At 34.9% G+C, this 22220-nt stretch overlaps 4 protein-coding genes across 4 annotated transcripts; 2 read left to right on the forward strand and 2 right to left on the reverse strand.

The window, feature by feature from the left end:
• Positions 1 to 9731: 9731 nt before the first annotated feature.
• LOC131801875 (protein Dr1) lies at positions 9732 to 10591 on the forward strand. Its single transcript, XM_059120984.1, has one exon. It carries the CDS (start codon positions 9888 to 9890, stop codon positions 10407 to 10409), a length of 522 nt encoding a protein of 173 aa, XP_058976967.1. The 5' UTR covers positions 9732 to 9887; the 3' UTR covers positions 10410 to 10591.
• A 320-nt stretch (positions 10592 to 10911) lies between these two features.
• On the reverse strand, positions 10912 to 12000 carry LOC101889710 (probable tRNA(His) guanylyltransferase). The gene is made up of 2 exons (XM_005187318.4): positions 11694 to 12000; positions 10912 to 11639 (listed from the first exon to the last, which is right to left on the reverse strand). The coding sequence occupies exons 1-2, from the start codon at positions 11917 to 11919 to the stop codon at positions 10927 to 10929; spliced, it is 939 nt and encodes a 312-aa protein (XP_005187375.2). The 5' UTR covers positions 11920 to 12000; the 3' UTR covers positions 10912 to 10926.
• A 3120-nt stretch (positions 12001 to 15120) lies between these two features.
• LOC131801848 (ribosomal RNA processing protein 1 homolog) lies at positions 15121 to 17778 on the forward strand. Its single transcript, XM_059120846.1, has one exon. The coding sequence runs from the start codon at positions 15165 to 15167 to the stop codon at positions 17625 to 17627; it is 2463 nt and encodes an 820-aa protein (XP_058976829.1). The 5' UTR covers positions 15121 to 15164; the 3' UTR covers positions 17628 to 17778.
• A 2-nt stretch (positions 17779 to 17780) lies between these two features.
• LOC131801849 (mRNA cap guanine-N7 methyltransferase-like) lies at positions 17781 to 19447 on the reverse strand. Its single transcript, XM_059120847.1, has 3 exons — positions 18346 to 19447; positions 18136 to 18288; positions 17781 to 17961 (listed from the first exon to the last, which is right to left on the reverse strand). The coding sequence occupies exons 1-3, from the start codon at positions 19364 to 19366 to the stop codon at positions 17882 to 17884; spliced, it is 1254 nt and encodes a 417-aa protein (XP_058976830.1). The 5' UTR covers positions 19367 to 19447; the 3' UTR covers positions 17781 to 17881.
• Between the last annotated feature and the right edge of the window lie 2773 nt (positions 19448 to 22220).

Raw genomic sequence — 22220 nt, forward strand, 5'->3', positions numbered from 1 at the left:
CAGTATTGCTATTGTCTATCTAAATGTCAGAATGTTGTCAAATTGCTGTTATATTTTATATGAACATTTTGCGGTCATTGTCGATATTGGAAATCGCCATTTGCTCCATTTGAAAACCTACAAGAATCTAATATTTTTACAATTTTTTCGATATCATAAAGTCATTTTAGTTGTTTACATTCTTGCAGATCGAGAACATACCATATATCAGTATTAGAACCGATGGTACAATAATTTCCAAGGTAGGGCACAGAGGCCTGCAACGAGCATGCAAAAATTCAAGCACACTCGGTTTCTTACATGATTTTTGTTGATGCTGTCGTTTAGTTTGATCTGAATGAAATGACCGTTTTCGCTTCGGATCGAATCGAACGCTCAGTTTGAATCACTTCACTCACAATCAAACATGAGTGTTCCAGACGGTTTGATGTGTTCAGCATCATGAGTTGATCGAACACATGAATGTAAATGAGCAATCACAACCGTAATTGTCTTCTTTGAATCGAGTTCGCCCAGCGTCATTGTTTATTCAACCATTCAATCAAGTTGGGGCAGTTTATTTTGACTTTTTTAATATTTGAAATGGAAGAATATTGTGGTAGTGTGACCGAAATTGATGCAAGTAGAAACTACAAACATGTAGGTAAACAAAAAGGTCGAAGTTTGTGAAAAATCTTGACCAATATTGTAAAAAAAAATATTTAAACATTTTTAGTTTACTAAATACCAAAGATGTGTTTCTTTATTAAAAATATTAATTTTGTTTTTTTTTTTAATAAGTTACTGAAGTCTAACATACCAAAAACCCAAATAAAATAAAAAAATTGTATGATTATTAAATATAAATTGCACCAATTTCTTTAATGGGAACAGCTTTTAGTTATGAAATCCTTAGTAAAATTACAATCATGATTTCGCTCAGATTCGAACATTTGTGTTTTAATCAAATCAAATCACTCACTTAACTAGGATAAATAAAACCGATCAGACTCATCATACATGATCGACCCATTATGAAAGTTAAAGGATTTTACACGATCGCGAATAAAAAAATTAATTCCAAGGCGCTTCCAACTGCGCCTGATTAAATAAAACACGGATATTTAATTCTTTAACAATTATAACGATTCACAATTTAATGATACTCAAAATAATTAATTCACACTTTAATGATACTCAAAATAATTAATTACATAGAAGATATTAATATTTAATGAACTGTACTGGAAATAGCCAAAGCCAAGACTGCCGGTTGCCTTCCAACTTTGTTGCCTCGATGGTTCTATTGATTCCGTTCGACCAACACGCGCCAGTATGCAGGTGCTGATACTGCAGAAAGAATTTCTCATCGCTTGCAATATCGAAATTGGATCGGAAGCGCGTGTTGCAATCAAAATTAAATGAGCTTAAGTTGCAGAAGCGACAGTGTCGCCAATGTCGTTAACTCCTCCCTCCTTAAATATCTGCGTCCCGCAGATCTGCGAATCTATAGAGGGTAGCTGGACACGTAGCTTTGGGAGATTTAGTTTCCTCGTTGATGGTTCCTTGTTCTATAAAGGTATAATCTTTACCACTCGTGATATTATTTATCTTGGTAATTAATTCTATGATCTTCTTGATAACCTGGTTCGTCTTCCGCCCAAGCTCTTCATTAATTCTGTATTGTTCATTATTATTTATGATGATATTTTCTTGGCTCCGTAGTATATTGTTCTGTTGAATCAGGACTTCCAGCAAGCCATTTCCACGCTGATCCGATCCAATCGATTGACCTAAGCGTTCTTCTTTGTACATTCATCAACTCATTAAGGCGTTCCTGCATCTGCAATATGTGGTATAAGATGAATTCGTTCAATAAGAGACGAGATATTTGCTGCCGCATCTATGTATTGTTTCAAGTTGATGACATGTATTATCTTGAAGTTACCATCGACTATCCATCCATTACCAATTTTTAATGCAACCAGCGATGTTTTGTACTGGTAGATTTGTAAACCGTTTATAAAACCAATCAGGTTGAATGCAATGAGGAAAAATGACCCGAGATGCATGGTTATAAAGAAATATAATTTCTGAAAATAGTATAATGTAGTTATGTCAATAGGGATGAGGCGGTGATATGACAATGAAATGTGTTAATGATAATTAGTTAAATTTAGATTTTTGTATATGAAATACTTTTTTTTTTTTTTTTTTTTTTTTTTTTAGATGCGATTATATTTTTTGTTGCAATTATGCAGTAATATGTGAGATTTCTTTATGAACCAGAATATGGATACTTCCTTGGTTTACTTTGAACGCTAAATGATGATCTAATACCATGCCGCCGTCGCATCTGTAGCCCGTGATGCAACTCGCCAGACCATGGTTTAGTGCATCATCCGGAAGCTAACCGATCTGAGCTAATTTACTTATATTTTTTTGTATTGTATATACAATTTTTATATTCATATTTATTCATTCTTTCTTTTCTTTGTGTTATTTCTTTCATATTTTCTTTTTTTTTAATGTACTTATTTCTTTCTCAATCTTCAATAGCAGAGTTATTATCAACTTTCTAGTAGATGAGCAATCAATGGTCTCTTAAGCCATGGACCATGTTTGCATTCTACGATCAGTATCAATCACTACCGCCGAGATTTCTGTAGTAGTAGCATTTAGTATATTTATTCATTCTTTCTTTTCTTTGTGTTATTTCTTTCATATTTTCTCTTTTTTTTAATGTGCTTATTTCTTTCTCAATCTTCAATAGCAGAGTTATTATCAACTTTCTAGTAGATGAGCAATCAATGGTCTCTTAAGCCATGGACCATGTTTGCATTCTACGATCAGTATCAATCACTTCCGCCGAGATTTCTGTAGAAGTAGCCTTTAGTTTTGGAAACTGACCTTTTTCTCGAACGTACCATGGGGACTTCGTATTGGTCCGGTTTAGTCGGGAGCAAGCATGCCTCCCCCCAACCTATTAGGGTACGATTTATCCATCCCACTTACAGGAAAGCTCTTGTTAATGGTAGTTATCCTCAATTATTCATTATTGTCTTATATTCATAATTCTCAATGGACTCATACATTTTGTCCCATTTTATTTTTTCCTCAATGGATTCGTACAATTTTTTTTAATTCTCAATTTGACTCGTACAATTTGTTCCATTTTACTTTGTTCCATTTTATTTTATTCATTTTTAGTACGTAATCTTTTGTGTATTTATATGCAAGATGTATACTTTACGTGAACGAAACAAAAAGGATCAAAAATAATTATAAAGTTAGATTTTTCTTTGGACTTTTACTATTCAAATTTTTTATATGTTCTTTGTGAATCCTTCGTCCACTCCTTGTCAACACCGTTACTCTATTGTCTTTTTCAACTATTTCTTTCCTATATAGCGCTTTGTTTTTTCCTTTGATGGTTTTAATAGCTACATATATTCTATCTCCCTTTCTATATTTTTTTGGGCACTGCCTTCTTTTATTCATTTTTGCATTGCCATGTGTTTTTTAAGTAACTGCATGAGGTCCGTATTAACTTTCTTTTAAATGATGTGAAGCGGTCTTTAACCTTGAAAGAGCATCAGCCACATAGTTTGATTTACCAGGTTTATAAATCAACTCGTGGTTATATTCCTCTATACGTGCCTTCCACCTTTTTAATTTGGCATTAAAATTCCTATTCCCTAGTGCAATCGTCAAAGGCTGATGATCAGTATAGATCCTGATTTTCTTTGCCCCGTATAAGTAATTTCTGAGATTATCAAGGGCCCATACAATGGCCAGCATCTCTTTCTCGTTCGTGGCATAGTTTTCCTCAGTTTTATTGAGAGACCGAGATATGTATGCTATGGGTTTATCCTTTCCCACTTCGCCTTGTGACAGAACGGCACCTAACGCGGTATTAGAGGCATCCGTTGTTAAGTTAAAAGGCTTCTCAAAGTCAGGGAAAGATAGTAGCTCTGCTGTAGTTAACATAGATTTCAGTCTATCGAAAGACTTCAAGGACTCGTTATTTAGTGTAATTGGCACCTTTTTGGATTGACTGGCTTTTACTTGGGCATATTCGCCTCTTGTAAGATTTGTAAGGGGTTTTGCGACTTTAGCATAATCTCGAATAAATCTCCTATAGTAGGAAGTCATTCCTAAAAAGCTTTTCAACTCTTTCAAGTTCGTGGGGGGTAACAAATTTTCAATGGACTTTACTTTGGCTGGATCCGGTTTGATTCCTTCAGAGCCAACGATATAGCCAAGAAATTCCACCTCCGATTTCATGAAATGTGTTTTATCAAGATTCACCTTAAGATTAGCCTCGCGAAGTCTCCCAAAAATAATTTCTATATTCCTCAAGTGATTTTCTATATTTTCTCCAATTACTATTATATCGTCAATGTATACAAAACAGAGTTTTCCTATATACTCACGGAGGACATCATCTATCATCCTCTGAAATATTGCAGGCGCATTCTTAAGGCCAAAAGGCAATCTTAAGAATTCATATTTACCGTTTGCCGTTGAAAAAGCAGTCTTTGGTATGTCCCTTGATTTCATGGATATTTGATGAAAGCCTGATGTAAGGTCTATCGTTGTAAAATATTTTGATTTACCTAGACTAGCTAAAGTCGACGTAATGTCCGGAATTGGGTAGGTATCTGAAATTGTCACAGAATTTAGGCGTTTAAAGTCCACTACCATTCGGTATTGTTTTTCACCATTAGGTTTAGGTTTTTTGGGCACTACCCAAATAGGTGAATTGTAAGGACTCTTTGAAGGTCTTATAACTCCTTCCGAAAGTAATTCCTGTATCTGTCGTTCTACCTCTTCCCTCATACAGACTGGGTAAGGATAACTTTTAGTATATATTGGTTCCTCCGTAGTTGTCCTTATTTCTGCTTGAACGTTTGTCGAGGCAAGTTCGCTACCATCAAGTGGTCCAAAAAGTGGTTTGTATTTATCAATGAGGCTTTCTATTCTTTTCCTGACCTCTGGTGCATACTCTTCGCCTAATACATAATTTGATTCATTTGTTACTTTTTCTTTTAATGGAATTTTAAAACAATTTTTCAAAACTAAAACATTCTCCTTTCTATCAACTAAAGCACCTAACTCTTTAAGGGTGTCGTCTCCTATTATACCATCAAAGGTTTTAAGCGTTGGCAAAACATAAAACTCAACGGGCTCACTTATCCCTAAAAATTTAAAAAATGGTCCAATTACTTTCCTATCTATGTTAATATCTCCTCCCACTGATCGAACTTTTATTGGTTTTTCTAATAGTATGCTACCATGTGATAAGTGTGGGTTGCAAAAGTTCTTGTTAGAACCCGTGTCGATCAAAAAACACAAAGTACCGCCATTAACAGAAGGGTATTCTATATAGGGTAAGCTTGATGGCCTTCCCCCATAAAATTTACTTCGCCTACAGTTTCTTCCTGACAAGAGTCTCTCTCCAGCCCATTTTCAGCCATGAGGTCCTCGTCAGAAAAAGTTTCTATGTGATAAAGTTTTGCCTGTTTATGCCCTGTTCTTTCTTCATAAGCGCCTCTTTTTTCAGCTGTCCTAGGATGGTTAATGTAATTTACGCGACGAGATTGTATTGTCCTATCAATATCGATTGGTTCGTGTTTTATGGCCGGATACCGTGGAGGTAACGCTGGCTTATTATAATTCGCATGTTCATTTACCCGAAATTTAGAATTATTATTATTATGCTCCCAATTTCTAGGCTGAGAATTTTTATTCAGCCATCCCGATCGCTTAGGGAATGATTTTGGAGGTCTTGAAGGCCCAGGACGATAAGTCGTTTCTGTGGAGATTGAATCATAAGCCTTCGTCTTCGAATAAATTATGTTATTTCTCATGGTCAGATTTTGTAACTCCAAACAAGCGGAATACGCTTCAGGCAACGTTCCTGGCCGCTGTATTATAATCATACGGGAAAGCTCTGGTTTTAATCCGCGTATGAATATGTCTAACGCTCTATTCCTGTATGTTCCTACTAAGGCTTTGATCGTTTCCTCACTGTGGGACTCTGTTTTTAATTTATTAATGATGAGTGAAAGTTGATGGTTGACTGTCGAATAAAACTCATTTACGCTTGAAGATCCCTGGGACAGCTGGTTGAGCTGATGTTCCAGAGTTTGAATATCCCGTTTATCAGCGTAGTGCAGGGAAAGTATTCTTTTTATTTCCGTCCAATCACTGTCAAATACATTGTAGGATACCAGGGCTGTGTCGGCAGCGCCCGTAACTTTTTGACGGACACTTTGTATAATTGCTCGATAAATAGGTTTGTCCCTAACTATTTCAAAGTCCTTCAGTATAGTTTCCACTGAATGAACCCAGGAAATATACTGAGTGGGATTGCCTTCAAAGGTTCTTAACTCTTTCACACTGTCGGGGAGGCGACTTATATCTTTTAACTCTGTTTCAGTCCGCGGTCGTTGAAGAGATCCTTCGTCGGTGACCAGTGGTGGTATCGCGGCCACCTGGCTATTTTCTAGACGCTCTATTCTATCCAAGACATTTCCTAAAGCATTGTTGCTCAAACTAGCTTCTATCGTCCCTATCCTGTTTTCTATCGACTTCATCTGTTCCATAAACCGATTTATGGCTCCAGTCATGGTCGTTACCGTGGCCCTAAGTTCTTCCATTACTAATTGTTGACAAGGGGGAAAAATAAAAATATTCACGTACCTGTTATGTCCTTTATGAAGAAGGTCCTTCTTGTTTTAACTTCACTTTACTTTTTTATATAAAAAAAAATCTTCTTTATATTTATTCTTTTGTATTCTTCTTCTCTTCTTTTTATAAAAAAAATTTCTTTATATATCAATTTTATTATTTTTTAATTTTTAATTCTTTTTACGAAGAAGATCCTTTTTGTTTTCACTTCACTTTACTTTTTTTATAAAAAATTCTTCTTTATATTTATTCTTTCTTAATTTTCCATTTATTTTTGTATTCAACTCTTTCTCTTTTTTTATATACTTTTATTTCTATATACTTTTTTATTTCTCAATTTTATTATTTTTTTGAATTTTCAATTTTTTTTTTTTTTGGATTTTATCCTTTTTTAATTTTCAATTCTTTTTTGAATTTTTATATTTTGGTGAGCCTTGGCTAGGCAGCGCGACGCGACCGTTTAAAACCCTTTTACTCCTCACGGAAGGACCGTATTTCTCCGGTTTGGAGATCCACTTTTATGATCGTGGATACCTACTGAGGTACGGTTTACTTCACTTTCGCCTCGGTAACCTACGGTTATATGTTTCGGTTGGATAACTATCAGGAATACCGGATTAGCGAAGGAGGAGTTAGATTTTGTGAATTAATTTATAACTCACAGGACCACTAAGCACTTAAGTCAGGGTCCCTGCTCGGGCGCCAGTTAAAGGATTTTACACGATCGCGAATAAAAAAATTAATTCCAAGGCGCTTCCAACTGCGCCTGATTAAATAAAACACGGATATTTAATTCTTTAACAATTATAACGATTCACAATTTAATGATACTCAAAATAATTAATTCACACTTTAATGATACTCAAAATAATTAATTACATAGAAGATATTAATATTTAATGAACTGTACTCGAAATAGCCAAAGCCAAGACTGCCGGTTGCCTTCCAACTTTGTTGCCTCGATGGTTCTATTGATTCCGTTCGACCAACACGCGCCAGTATGCAGGTGCTGATACTGCAGAAAGAATTTCTCATCGCTTGCAATATCGAAATTGGATCGGAAGCGCGAGTTGCAATCAAAATTAAATGAGCTTAAGTTGCAGAAGCGACAGTGTCGCCAATGTCGTTAACTTGAACAATTCAACATAAGTTCGTAAACAAATAACTCATGTGAGCTGTTTGATTGTGAACACAAAACTTCGATCAATACATGTTTGATCACAACTTTATCGTATGACTTGAGCAACTCGAATGAACATGTTACATCTGACCGACTGATTGAGTTTGATTGTATTTCCACTGTGTGTGATCAAGCCTACTCAATCATACTCATTGCAGCCCTCTGGTAGGGCATATCAATCACCTGAATTCAATTATTTTATTGTTTGCATGTATGCATGGCTCAATAAGAAAGCACCTCTGTGCTAGAGTCTTATAGTGTCAAATAGACTTTAAAATATGCAACAGTTGGCTTTGTTTATTTCAATATTTTTTTACAACATTTTTATATTGGGAAAAACCCGCGAAACAAGAATGGAATTTCGGGGTTATTCCATAAGATGGAATCTAAAATAGTAGGAAATACAGTTTTATCACAAAATTATACAATTTGTCGTCCATTAATGTCGAAAATTTGCATTTATTTTGCAACCAAGTTTGAAATATTCAAAACAATACACACACATACACAAAATGTGTATATGTTTTGACAGAATAAGGGCACCAAAAGAAAAAAATGTATTTGGGGAAAGCTCTGTTCTACCTTCTGTCATTGTACAATAAGAAGGTAGAACAGGTTCGTAAAACTACAGCTATGCCCGCTTCCTGAGGCTATGCCCGCTTCCAGTCAGAATTATTCAAAATTATATCCAACAAGTTGTTTTCATTTATTTGATATATTTTGTTAAGTTCAAAAAATAAGTCCAATAGCGCGAAAGATGAATTAAATGACTGGATTTTTTGGTTTGTAATATTAACATTGCAATTTAAGTTTCTTTCAATCATTTTTATTTTTCAAAACAACAAATGCATACACAAAATTGGCAGAAATTGGCGGGCACACTTAGAAAAAAATTGTAATCAGCTGGGAGCTCTACCTTACCTTTTTTTATTGTACCATGCCTTCTGTAATTGTGCCATGCATGTATATGTATTGTTTTGAATTATAAACTAAATAATTTTGAAAATAGTTACAAGTTACTAGCTATCGAAATCTTCCTTTCATATAACACATTGAAAAGGGGAAAATCTACAACTTTAATGTGAAGTTTCATATTTGCCCATGCAACTAGGAACTAACATCTTATTATTATTATTATTATTAGAATCCACAAAATTGTTGTGTACATTAGTTTCTGGTTCGCATCGAACGATGTTGGAATGAATTGGCATATGTGCTAAGGTGACAATACATAAAACGCTTTTTTTCTTTACCCAAAGGTGGAGGGTATTAAAAATTCGTTCTGGCCGAACTAATTATTTTTTATTTGTTTTGTATGAAGAAGGCAGCGGATGACTTAAGCCAGTCAAAAAAAGTTTTTTTTTATGGCTAAAGTAAATCCAAGCTTAAATCGGGGCTTCGGCGTAAAAATACAACAACATTTCATATATAATTTTCGTTACACAATGTATTTTTTCATTTCATGAGAATGCAGAATTATGTGAAATAAATTTCCAACTTTTTACTTGTCCATAGAAACAAAAAATTTGTGTCTTTTCCATTGGCATAGTAATTGCCTTAAGCTGGAAATACATAAAGCGCTTATCTGGCTGGTTTAAGTCATCGGCTGGCTTCTTCGGAAATGAACAAAGGAGCCCAGGGCCAAAATCGAACTAAGTCAACCTAAAACTCCTTTGTTCATCTACGAAGAAGCCAGCCGATGACTTAAGTCAGCCAAATATGCTCTTTATGTATTTCCAGCCTTATATTATTTATTGCGCCATACGACAAAGCCAACCTGTTTCACAGGGTGTATCTTTGAGTTATCGTTGTAGTCGTTTTTGCCGTACCTAGTCCCGATAGTTCTGATCTCTTTAGTGAAGATGTTCAATTCTCTCATGTCTCATTCGTAAACAACAGAGTACCCGGAGTCTTTGCTTTCTGTTTATTTTTTATCAAGCATTGCTTTTTGGCCTTTATATTCGCTTCGTTGAAACGAAATAGAAAATTTCGAAGATTCTATAACAAAATTCTCAACGTTTAAATTTTAAATATGAGCAATCCCCAGGATGAATTGTGTCCACCACCATCGGAAGATGACGAACTGACATTACCACGTGCTAGCATTAACAAAATAATCAAGGAATTAGTTCCATGTGTGCGTGTTGCAAACGAAAGTCGCGAACTTCTCTTGAATTGCTGCTCTGAATTTATACACCTCATTAGTTCCGAAGCTAATGAAGTATGCAATGTTAGAAATAAGAAAACTATTAATGCCGAACATGTTTTGGAAGCGCTCGATCGTCTGGGATTTAAAGATTATAAACAGGAAGCAGAGGCGGTGCTCAACGATTGTAAAGAAGTTGCAGCAAAACGGCGTCGACAAAGCACGCGTCTTGAAAATTTGGGCATACCAGAGGAGGAATTACTCAGACAACAGCAGGAACTTTTTGCCAAGGCTAGAGAGGAACAAGCCCAAGAGGAGCAACAACAGTGGATGAGTATGCAAGCTTCATCGGTACAACAAAGTCGACAGATGCAAGAGGATGATGACGAAGACGACGATGATTATTAGAAGCGTGCCTATGATTAAGAACGAATAGTACTAAGAATTAAGTAGATTTACAGTTTCTATAGATAAATTTGCGTAAAATCGATTTTGGTATACGTAAAAAATGATGTAGAAGTCACATTTTTCTATGATTGAAAGAAAGAATTTAATAAACTTGCATTCATTTGTAAATATATATTTAAAAATGTATTTAACTTTCATCCATGCCTAGTCCTATTTCTTAAATTATCATTTGCACCTCATTTAAGGCACAGACATATTTTTTTTTTTAATTTTTTTTACAGAAGAGGCCGAGGGTTTTAATAATAAAATAATTTTTCTTATTTGGGTTTATATAAGTATTCAATAAAACTGGCATTCATTCGTAAACAAATATTAAACAATTTATTTGAGTTCTATACTTAGTACCATATCTTAAATAGCGTATTTCTTATACTTTATTATATAAAATAAGAAGCCAAAAGATATTTGGTTTTAATAATAAAGCTATTTTTATTTGGTTTTACATATGTTTTAGATACTAGCTTTCTTTATCATCCAATTTTATATTTGCTATTTGTCGTGAGATTAGTTCAGGCAATTTGTCGCCATTGGGTCTTTCGTCATCGTCATATTCACCTGGTTTATATTTTCCCAACAGCTCACTGTGAGTTTTCCAAAACTTTTCACGTATTAAATCTTCGTGAATAGGTACAATTAATTGCCTTTTAGCATTGTCTTTGTTCACTACTACCTTTTTCCTTAATAATATTGTACCCTTTCGGAACATGGCAGGTAGGTCGTTATAGTTTATGCCAAATCGTGAAAACAGCAATTCGTTTTTATCTGCTGAAAATGTTCCCCTTAATTCCGCTTCTGCTTGTTGATTTGTTAAACCGGCTTTTAACACTAGATTCCAAAATGCTGTATTGTATAGATTGTTTATATGAACATCGGCTTGACGCCAACTCAAATAATCGCGAAGATTTTGATCTGAAGGATATAAGACAACTCGTCCATCGAAACATGGTGGATATTGTAATTTCTTATCACCCATCCAATTGGGCCAGTTCATGACATATGAGGAGGTAAACAGGCTCGTCACATATGACAGCAATTTAGAGGATCGCCTATTGAAGACATTAGTTTCTTTGCGAAACACAAATGAATACTCATCGCTTTGTCCGTAAGATAATATTATATCGCGAAATTCTTCCATCACAGTCTGAGCGGCATTGTTCATAAGATTCAAGGCTAGAATTATAAGTCAATTAATTAAACAGATGTCTTTGTAACAATGTTCGTTACCTTTTTCATCATTGGGCTTTTCAAAATCATGTACTTTTGAGAATTTATGGAACCCCTTTCCATCAACACGAATCACAATCCAGACATTTGGTAGTATACTATCATCCCGTTCGTAATCCTTGACATATTCATATCGACTACAGGCCATTGAAATTCCAATGTTTAAAAAACGTTTAGTTTTTAGTTGAAGATTTAGTGAATTAAATAATTTAATTGATAAATTCATTAATTATTTAAATAGAGTAAAAATAAACAAACGTGGCTAGAAATTGTACACATAACAGCTGATTCTTGTTATTGAAAACAAAAACAAATAAAGAAAGTATGGTAACATTTACTTTTACGAACAGTGTTCCCAAGAACTCAAAAAGTGTACAAGAATGTAAGAAATTTCACTACGATAATCGATTTTTCTTTATCATGTATGAAATTATCAAAGATCCCTGAAGGTAATTTTGTAACAGAAGGTAATTTTGTAACATATTTGTAACATAATATTCCAAGAATCCACTTATTTTGGAAAATGGGTTATCGTAGTGATATTTGTTTACATTATTATTAATTTAAACTAATTTTTTTTCATAAATTACAGCATTTAATTTTGGGCCACACGCGAAAAATCTTGAAATGACTATTCAGAAATTAAAAAAAAAAAATAAATAAATAAAATACATTTTAGTATTTAAATTAAAGATAATATTTTACGTGTTCCTACAAGTTGAGTAAAAAAAAAAGTAAGAAACGGCTAAAGTCGTGCGGAGCCGACCATGTGATACCCTTCAAAACTCCAATATGTTAGAAGCCCCTTTATGTCCATATCCATTTTGGAAGATAACGCTTTTTAAATTATGTCTCGGAGCACAGGCCTAGCCCTTCAGAGCCTAACCCTACCATTGTGAAATTTTTCGTGAGAATCGGTCGATAATTGCAATCTATATATAATAACCCCAACCTGTGTTGTAAGGTGAAAAAATATTACAAAATGTATACTTCAATATTACAAGTCTAACTAAAAACAAGTAAGCAAAGGCTACAGTCGAGCGGGGCCGACCGTTGAATACCCTACAACACTATAATAAACGATACAGTTTATATAGGCGAGATACTCGAAAGAATTCTACAAGATATTGTGACAAATAATAAAAGAAAACCATCAGATTTCGTTCTCTAATTTTCGAATAATAGCAACTTAAACTAATTTGCTCATTTCCAATTTATTTGTAGATGTTGCACGTAAATGGTCTTCCTAGATCTGGAACCAATATTTCCCAAAGACCTATAATCTCTCAGAAGTGGCAAAAGATTAACATTTATTGTTGGTTTTTGACTGAAACGCATCTCTATGAGATACAGACATTTGATTTGAGACATCTACAAAAGTTTGCAAACTATTTTACACATTGAATATTTTTGGATGGCCATCCAAAACTATTTGGCTTTTGCAATTTCCGGTAATCTCCATTCAAATGCGCGTAAGGATCGGGCGATAATTACGACTTGCTGACAATTTTGCAGTTTTTTTGTCCATTTCAACCCCCAAATATATGGCGATTATCTCCAAAGAGAGTAGGCTTCTATTCTGACCCTCATCTTATCCCCATGCAAAATTTCATAATGATCGGGCCATAAATGCGATCTGTATATGATATCCTGATATCCTAACTACTTAGTTTTGTTAGCTATAAAAATATTACCAAATGTTTAATTCAAAATGAAAATATGCCAAAAATATGACAAAATTGAAAAAATATGAGAAAATATTACAAAATCAATATTTTCATCTTTAGAGAGATATTTTTATGCAATTTTTTAGACGTTTTTTCTTCCCTGCCAAGAGGCCATTTTAAATTAATGAGAACTGTCGAAATCAGTTCAGCCGTTCTCGACATATAAGAGATCTTTCAAGCATATCTTCTTTGATAGACATATATATCGCACATATTTTGCTATATATCATATTTGTTGGATGTTAACATCAATGTATAGATCAGAAGTAACCTTGTCATGGCTTTGTGATTTCGCCGGGATTTAAAATATTCGCGGTTTAATGAAAAATTTTGAATTTTTTCAACACAAAAGATATGGTCTATTTTACCCGCTAAATATTATCCAATGACCACCCAAATTGGTAGGCTTCTTCCCCGACCTAAACTCTAGCTACATGCGAAATTCCGCGTCGATTGGTCTATAATTGCGACCTGTAGAGCAACTGCAAAATCAAGAATTTTTTTAGTTTTTGGTCCATTTCAACCCCTAAATATTATGCGATCATCTCCAAAAGAAATAGGGTTCTATTCTGACCCTATCCCCACCTCCATTCTAAATTTCGTGAAGATCGGGCCATAATTGCGACCTGTAGCGTGATTACAAATTAACATGGACAGACGGACAGACGGACATACATAGCTAGATCGACTCAGCTCGGCGAGCTAGGAAGATCCATATATACTTTCCTATATGGGAAATCAATATTTCGAGGTGTTACATAAATTCTGGCCCAATCAAACTTATAATACCCTCAACACATAGTGTTGTAGGGTATAAATATGAAAAAATAAAAAAATGTTACAATATACTACAAAATCTATATTAACATCATTATTGGCATCTTTTTATGCGATTTTTTTAGTTTTTATAGATTTAGATTTTTACTAAGAGGACAACCATTCTGAGATATAATCCTTTTAGCTAACATCCCCTTCCTTTGTATATACACATTGTATATATTTCGCTATATATATCCGAAATTTGACTTTTATTTGACACAAATATTATGGTCTATTTAACCTACTAAATATTACCCGATGACCATCAAAATTGGAAGCCTTTGCCCAGCCCTAAGCTTTAGCCCCATGCTAACTTCCGCGTGAATTGGTTTTTCAGTTTTTGGTCTATTTTAACCACTAAATATTATGCAATCATCTCCAAAAGCAATGGGCTTCTATTCTATCCCTAGTCCCATTCTAAATTTCGTGAAGATCGAGCCATAATTAGGACCTGTAGAGTGATTACAAATTAACATGGATAGACGAACGGACATACACTTCTAGATCAACTCAGCTCGGCGAGATAGAAAGATCTTATTTGGGAAACCAATATTTCGAGGTGTTACATAATTTTTGGCCCAATCAAACTAATAATAATATAATAATAACTTGGTGTATTTATACCGGTTTTTTCTTTATGATATCGAAAATAGCAGAACTTGAAAATTCTTCCATGTTCCTCAAACGAGCATATAGAAACATTTCTTGAGTTGGACAATGTTGCCAATAAAACAGCGTTGCATTACGATTCTTATAATCATAATCAGCATTTGGCCTCTGTGGCAACTCTTGAACGCACCAATTTTAGGCGATTTTATTGTATTGATTGTTAGAGAACACGTGTTGGTGTACCGTGTCCAAATAAAACCTTGTTCTTTAATAAATAAAAATAATAATAAAACTAACTGGCCAAGTCAAACAAATAATGGTAGTAATGAGCCAGGTTAAAAAACCTAAACGTGAGTTGTTCAACGCCGAGGATATTGCTGCACAATTGGAATCGGACAATGAAGGCGGTGCCGACGACAGTGCCGAACAGGAGGATGAAGTGCAAAAAGAAATCAAAATTATTGCTCAAGAAGTGAAAATTGTAAAATCACTGGCCTGCAATGATCTTAACAAAAGGAATAAACAAATGAAAAAGTTACGCAGATGGCTGCAACTACGCTCCCAGTCATCTTTTCCCTTTCAACAAGAGGATTTTATGAGAATATGGAAGGGTCTCTACTATAATATGTGGTATTCCGACAAACCGCTCGTGCAAGAAGACTTGGCCGAACAGTATGGCAAACTGCTGGATTGCTTTGAAGGAAATTTGGAAATGAGTGTGAATTTCTTTGGCGCATTCCTTAACACCATGTGTATTCATTGGTTCGGCATCGATCAGTGGCGTATTGATAAATTTATGATGCTAACTAGACGTATGCTACGTTATATGTTCGAAATATTAAAAGCGAGTAATTGGGGTAAAGATGCGGTCGAAATCTTCAACAAGCATGCTACCGAAACTGTTCTCTTCGAGAATGTGGTTGCGAAAGGTTTGACTATGCACTATTTGGATATTTTCTTTGAAGAATTGGCCAAAGTTTCTGAAGGGAATATTTCGGCAGAGCAAGTGGCTCTGTTTGTGAAACCATTTGTTGCGTTCACAACTACACAAAAAGATTATCAACTGATTTCCCATTGTCGCACCAGAGTGTTCTATCATCTATTGTATCAAAGCGATTTGGGCCGGGAATATTCCGAAAAGTACAATGCATGGAAAGAAATGGGATTCCCCACCAAACATATTGATGATTTAGAAAAGTGCGAAGGATCTGAAGACGACGAAGAAGATGCCGGGGAGGAGTTGGAGAACGACAATGAAAATCAGGCTGAAAACGAAGAAAATGACAATCAAAATAAACATTTAGATCCACGTGCTGGTAACGTGGATGTGTTTATGCCGGTATTGCCCTTAGATGCTGAACCAATCATTAAAGATTTGGAAAATTTCCTATACAAAGAAGAATGTGCTACTAAACGTCGCAAGGTGCTAAAGAAACTCGTGGAGACATTTAGGACATATCAAAATGGTGAATTCCCTCTGGGTATTAAGACAATGCCAAGGTTTGACCAGAAATCTGATGTGCCCCTAATTAAGGATAAAATCAAACAACTAGAAAATTTGGAGAATGAGTTGTATGGAGTTGATAGGAAATTGAAACAGCTTACAAAGCGTAAACGTAGAAAGCTTTTAAAATCACTCAATTACGATGAAATTGACGAAAGCAACTATGAACAGAAATTGGAAAAGGCTTTGCCAAAGGATTACCTGGCAGAACGAAGGAAGAAGTCTCAAAAAGCATTTATGGCTGGATGGATAGAAGAGGAGCTGGATGAGAGAGATATAAAACCAAAAAAGGCAAAGAAACATGAAAATATAACAGAGAAGGAAAATGATGACACGAACCAGAAGATGGTAAAGAAGCCTAAGAAACAAAAGTTGTTGACAGAAAACGGTACAGAGGGTGAACCACAGAAGAAACAAAAACGATTAGATAAATCGTTAGAAGGCATTACAAATGGCGAAAAGAAAGTAGATAAACAATCCAAAAAAGATGTGGAAAGCACACAAGAGGGAAAGGAAAATGGAAAAGAAAACACATTTTCCGAAAACAAAAAATTGAAAAAAGCTAAACAAAATAATGCAAACGAAAATGTTGCAATAAATGGCAATGCTAAATTGAATAAAAAACCAAAAAAGGAAAAGGTATTCACACAAGAAAAGGGAGAATCCGAAAGTTTAGCAGAAGGTTCTAATGGATCGCCAAAAAATGTAAAACAGACACATGTCTTGAAAATTTCGGAAAATGAAGATCATCCAGAAACTCCTAAAGAAAAACCTAAAGAACCAAAAGTTTTGAAAATATCTGATCCGGATGAGCAGGTTACGCCTAAAAGCAAGAAGTCGCAAAAATCACTAACTTCAACCCCATTGAACGAATGGGATGAACCATTGGCCGAAGGTGAAATCGAATATTTTCTACCATCGCGCAAGTTACAATTAAAGAAAGCCAACGCTGTTTTGGTAGTAAATCCTCTTGCAAAGAGTCGTCTCAATGCTAGTCAACAATCCACGCCCCTGAACTCGAAAAAACATTCGTTATCAACGGCAAACACTCCCAGTACGCCTGGTGGCACAAAACGTGTTAAAATCGCGCTTAAACACAACACCTCACAGAATCCTGCCGAGTATATACAGCAAATTAAAAGCTCGCCCAACATACCTTACGATGCTAAAAAGAAACCCGGCAAAGGGCTTTTGAAGCCGAATGCTATGCCCAGTCCCATTAATCCCTTTTACAAAAAGAAGATAGGATTAAAATTACTTAACGACACTATTTGATATTGTTGCAGTAAATTTTCATTTTTTAAAAAATAAGTAATATTTTGTTAATTTAAATAAAAGAATGATAATAGATTTTTTAGAAATAAAACCAACTTTTAATTAGGTAGATCTGACTTGCATTCATTAATAAAAAAATATTAAAAACATACATTTACATTTTTGTCTTTGTTTTTTTTTATTTGTAACAAAAATGTTTTGGTTGCTCTAGTGTTCGATGTAAGGCATAGTTATTTAATTTAAGCACAGACAGATCAATCAAACTCGAACACCGGCTTTCCTTGGGAGTCCCAAGTATTTTTACACTTACGAAAAGCGCATACTAGATAAAGAGCTGAAATAGATGTAAGAAATAATTATATTAATATGTAATTGAAAGACCTTTCATTTTGTGCAAGCGTAGCATTAGTAAGTTCCGAAATCGGCTTTTGTAACAAAAACATTGTCAAAATTGGACTAGCTAATGCAACAAATAACACAGACATTTCAAGTAGTTTCTATTACTTACTAGCTGCCTCCCATTCACTTTTCGAAAGTGAACCATATGGCCTTCCAGTGTTGCCTTTACAATAACGTTTGATATGTTCATACTGTTCATCATTTCCAACACGATTTGGATATACAGTTTCTAAACCACTCATACGCTGCAAAAGATTACGGCCTACAAGCAAGGTGAGATTAGTTAATTAGTTAGGTCAGTGATTAATTGGAATCATACCATTATCCATGTTTTCTTTAAAGTAATCGGCAAAGGTAGTTTTTCTTTCCAACTTCAAGCCATATTTGCGACACAACTTTTCTAACGTTGGGAAGTGTACCAAAAATTCTGGACAATCCACCACACCCTCCAAATGAAATTGATATTTTGCACCAAAAAATGGAGGTGGATTTGTATCCGAACAAAATTCTATGTTGTAAACTTCATTTCCAAAACTGCGACCATTAGGAGAAGCTCGTAAACGTTTCATTATTTCAAATGCATCCGGTATTGTTGCTATGAAGAAACCTCCAGGTTGTAAACATTCTGCGGCATTTCGAACCATGCAATCAGCTTGTGTCAATGATTCAAAAGAGTAGTGAAACGCAAACTGACACGAAACCAAATTCAGTTTGAGCGATGGATCCTTGAAACGCTCCCGCAACCGTACGAGTGTAGAGTCACATGCAAAGAATTCTGCGGTAAATTTGTGGGCAAATTTCGAGTGTTCTGCTCTTCGAATGATGTCTTCATATCGCCTTTTGCACTGTTCCACGGACACCTCGGCAATATCGGTGCATATCAAATGTGTTATCATGGCCTTTTCCCATTTGAGCAAATCCCCGCCTTTGCCGCAGCACATGTCCAATACTCGCATTGGATCACCCATACGTTGATTAGTTTTAATTCGTTTTATGTATTCTGAGATTAACTGGGACTTGATCCAATTATTAAAATTACGCATATGAAAAATGCGGGATTTCACTCGTTCTGTTCTCCCAGACTCCTTTAGTTCGTTGTAGTGAGATGCAACGACACGCATGTTTCCATCAACGGGTGGATTTTCGAATTCATTTTCTCTCCACTCATCTTCATCGTATTCATTAGAAGTAGCGGCACCAGTATTTGTATTTGTGCTTGGAGGACATTCATCCTGCTCTTGATGTTTCACAGATTCATGCATATCTGTGTCATCTTCGCCGCTGCTGCTGTCTTCTAAACGTGTAGCATGAAAGTCTTGGGCAGATTCTGGCTCACTCATAATGACTATTAAACTAATTCTATTGTCTTTTATCTATAACTTTAGTATAAAATAAATTGACCCCCTACATAAACAAAAAAAAATTAATAATAAGCCGCTGTGAGAATAGGGATAGGTAAGTCGACTTCCGATTAATCGGCCTTTAGTACACATCAGAACAAGGTAGATGTACTAGGTAATCGCATCAGCCCAGCTGACGGCACCATTAAATATCAAAACAAATTGTTGTAATGAAGAATTCGCCCTAAATAAATGCAACAACAAATTTGTTTATGTTGTCTTCCCTAAAAGTACCTTTTTATAATATTTCAAATAATTTAAGAGCAAGTTAATGCTAGGAACACAATTGGAGCGAACGACGAATTTCGCCCTACGCGGCGACAAAATGAGCCGCGAAAATTCGTCGTATGGAACACAATACCGACGAAATTATAAAACAGCTGATGAAGTTGTTTACTTTTTGCTCATTTGTTGACTACAATGAAAATTATACAAGAACTCATAATTCTTTATAATTTCAGTTATGTCCATCTTTTCTATTATAAATTCACTGATATCCATCTTCACTCAGGCGCAAGTGCACAAATAAATAAACAAATTATTTATGTTTTTTTTATACGAATAACAGATAGTAGAGTGACCATAACAAATTTTTAAGTAAAAAGTAACTTTATTTACTAAAACACATAAAATTCGTACAAGTATGGCCACCTTGTACTGTTTTGTCGCCGTTCGCCGGCGTATGAAATAGAAATAAAGCTAATTGAGTTCGCGGCGACCGACGAAATTTTCGCCGGCGCCGTGATTGTGTGCACTTCCATATACACATATGGTTTTTATTTTTGACGACGAACATACGCCGCGAAAAAATTCGTCGTTCGCTCCAATTGTGTTCCTAGCATAAGAATGAAACCAGTAAAAAAAATTAAAAGAAAATGAAGGAAGGAGGTTAGAATGGAGTGCAGCTTTAAGAATTAAGTTAGCCTCAACATCTAAGATTCCCAAAGTACATCACGGGAAGTAGTGCAAGAATTCGACACTTGTCATTTGCAGTTCCGGAAAACTTTCGGTTTAAACCAGTAAAATATAGTCATTATAAGTTTCTTGGTTTAAAAAATATCGCAATACTACAATTAATACTTATTTTACTCTTATTTCTTTAACAATAAAAACGACGTCCTTTACGACGAGAGGCACACAAAATAAAATGTAAACAAACACCTCGTTTTTGATTGGTTGAAACGAATTTGCCGCAACCTTTAAATGTCATGGCGAATCTATGTTTTTCGCCTTAGATGCCAATTTTGACATTTGAGGGGACCACAAAAGTTGCTTTGTTGTAGCAATTCGCCGATGCGGTTACCTGTTAGATCTACCTTATGCTAGGAACACAATTGGAGCGAACGACGAATTTCGCCCTACGCGGCGACAAAATGAGCCGCGAAAATTCGTCGTATGGAACACAATACCGACGAAATTATAAAACAGCTGATGAAGTTGTTTACTTTTTGCTCATTTGTTGACTACAATGAAAATTATACAAGAACTCATAATTCTTTATAATTTCAGTTATGTCCATCTTCTCTATTATAAATTCACTGATATCCATCTTCACTCAGGCGCAAGTGCACAAATAAATAATCAAATTATTTATGTTTTTTTTTTTATACGAATAACATTGTAGAGTGACCATAACAAATTTTAAAGTAAAAAGTAAATTTATGCACTAAAACACATAAAATTCGTACAAGTATGGCCACCTTGTATTGTTTTGTCGCCGTTCGCCGGCGTATGAAATAGAAATAAAGCTAATTGAGTTCGCGGCGACCGACGAAATTTTCGCCGGCGCCGTTATTGTGTGCACTTCCATATACACATATGTTTTTTATTTTTGACGACGAACATACGCCGCGAAAAAATTCGTCGTTCGCTCCAATTGTGTTTCTAGCATTAGTCTGTTCCAGAACTGCAAGAATGTAAAAGTTTTTACTATGATAACCGATTTTCCCCTGTATGATATCGAAAAAAATGCAAAAAGAGAAGATTCTTGCAGGTTCTGAAATAGAACTTTAAAATTGAATTAAAAGATATATTTTGGAAGTTTATAATAATTTTGCTAATTTGATTCGGATGATGCTTTCCTTATCCTTTTATATGTTACTTTGGTTAAATTTGATACATATCTTTTTTTGGTTTTAGCGACATTATTTACCGGAATTATTTCAAATTTGGTATTTAAAGCTACAGCTACTACAGCCTAAGACAGAAAATTGTGTATATTGTATAGATATAATTGTAACGGTAACTCCCGATATCCGGTATTTTGATGATTTTGAAATTATTCACCGGAATTGCGGAAAATTGCCTGTGGTATTTTGGTATAGACCCCAAATAAAAGTACCGCCCTATATTGATGATTTTAGCAACATTACTTACCGATTTTTTCAAGTTTCTCATTTGAATATTTTAATGGAATATGACAAAAATTGCCTATGCAGATCCACGTCGTCATTTAGATCCAAATAAAAGAACCGTCATATATTGATGATTTTAGCAACATTATTTACCGATTTTTTCAAGTTTCTCATTTGAATATTTTAATGGATTATGACAAAAATTGCCTATGCAGGTCCACGTCGTCGTTTAGACCCTAATATGACGGCTACATTTGATATTTTTGGGATTTTAACAGAATTTTTAACGGATTTTATTTTTTGAAAATTGCCAAATTCGTTCCAAATGTTGGAGGGTATTCAAAGTTCGGCCCGAACATGCAGCTTTTTTACTTGTTCTTTTTAAAAAAAAGTAAATTTTTGTTGTTATTGTTTATTGTTGTTCCATGAAGACGACTTTG

Source organism: Musca domestica, unplaced genomic scaffold (genome assembly GCF_030504385.1).
Source record: "Musca domestica strain aabys unplaced genomic scaffold, Musca_domestica.polishedcontigs.V.1.1 18, whole genome shotgun sequence".
Lineage (NCBI taxonomy): Eukaryota > Metazoa > Arthropoda > Insecta > Diptera > Muscidae > Musca > Musca domestica.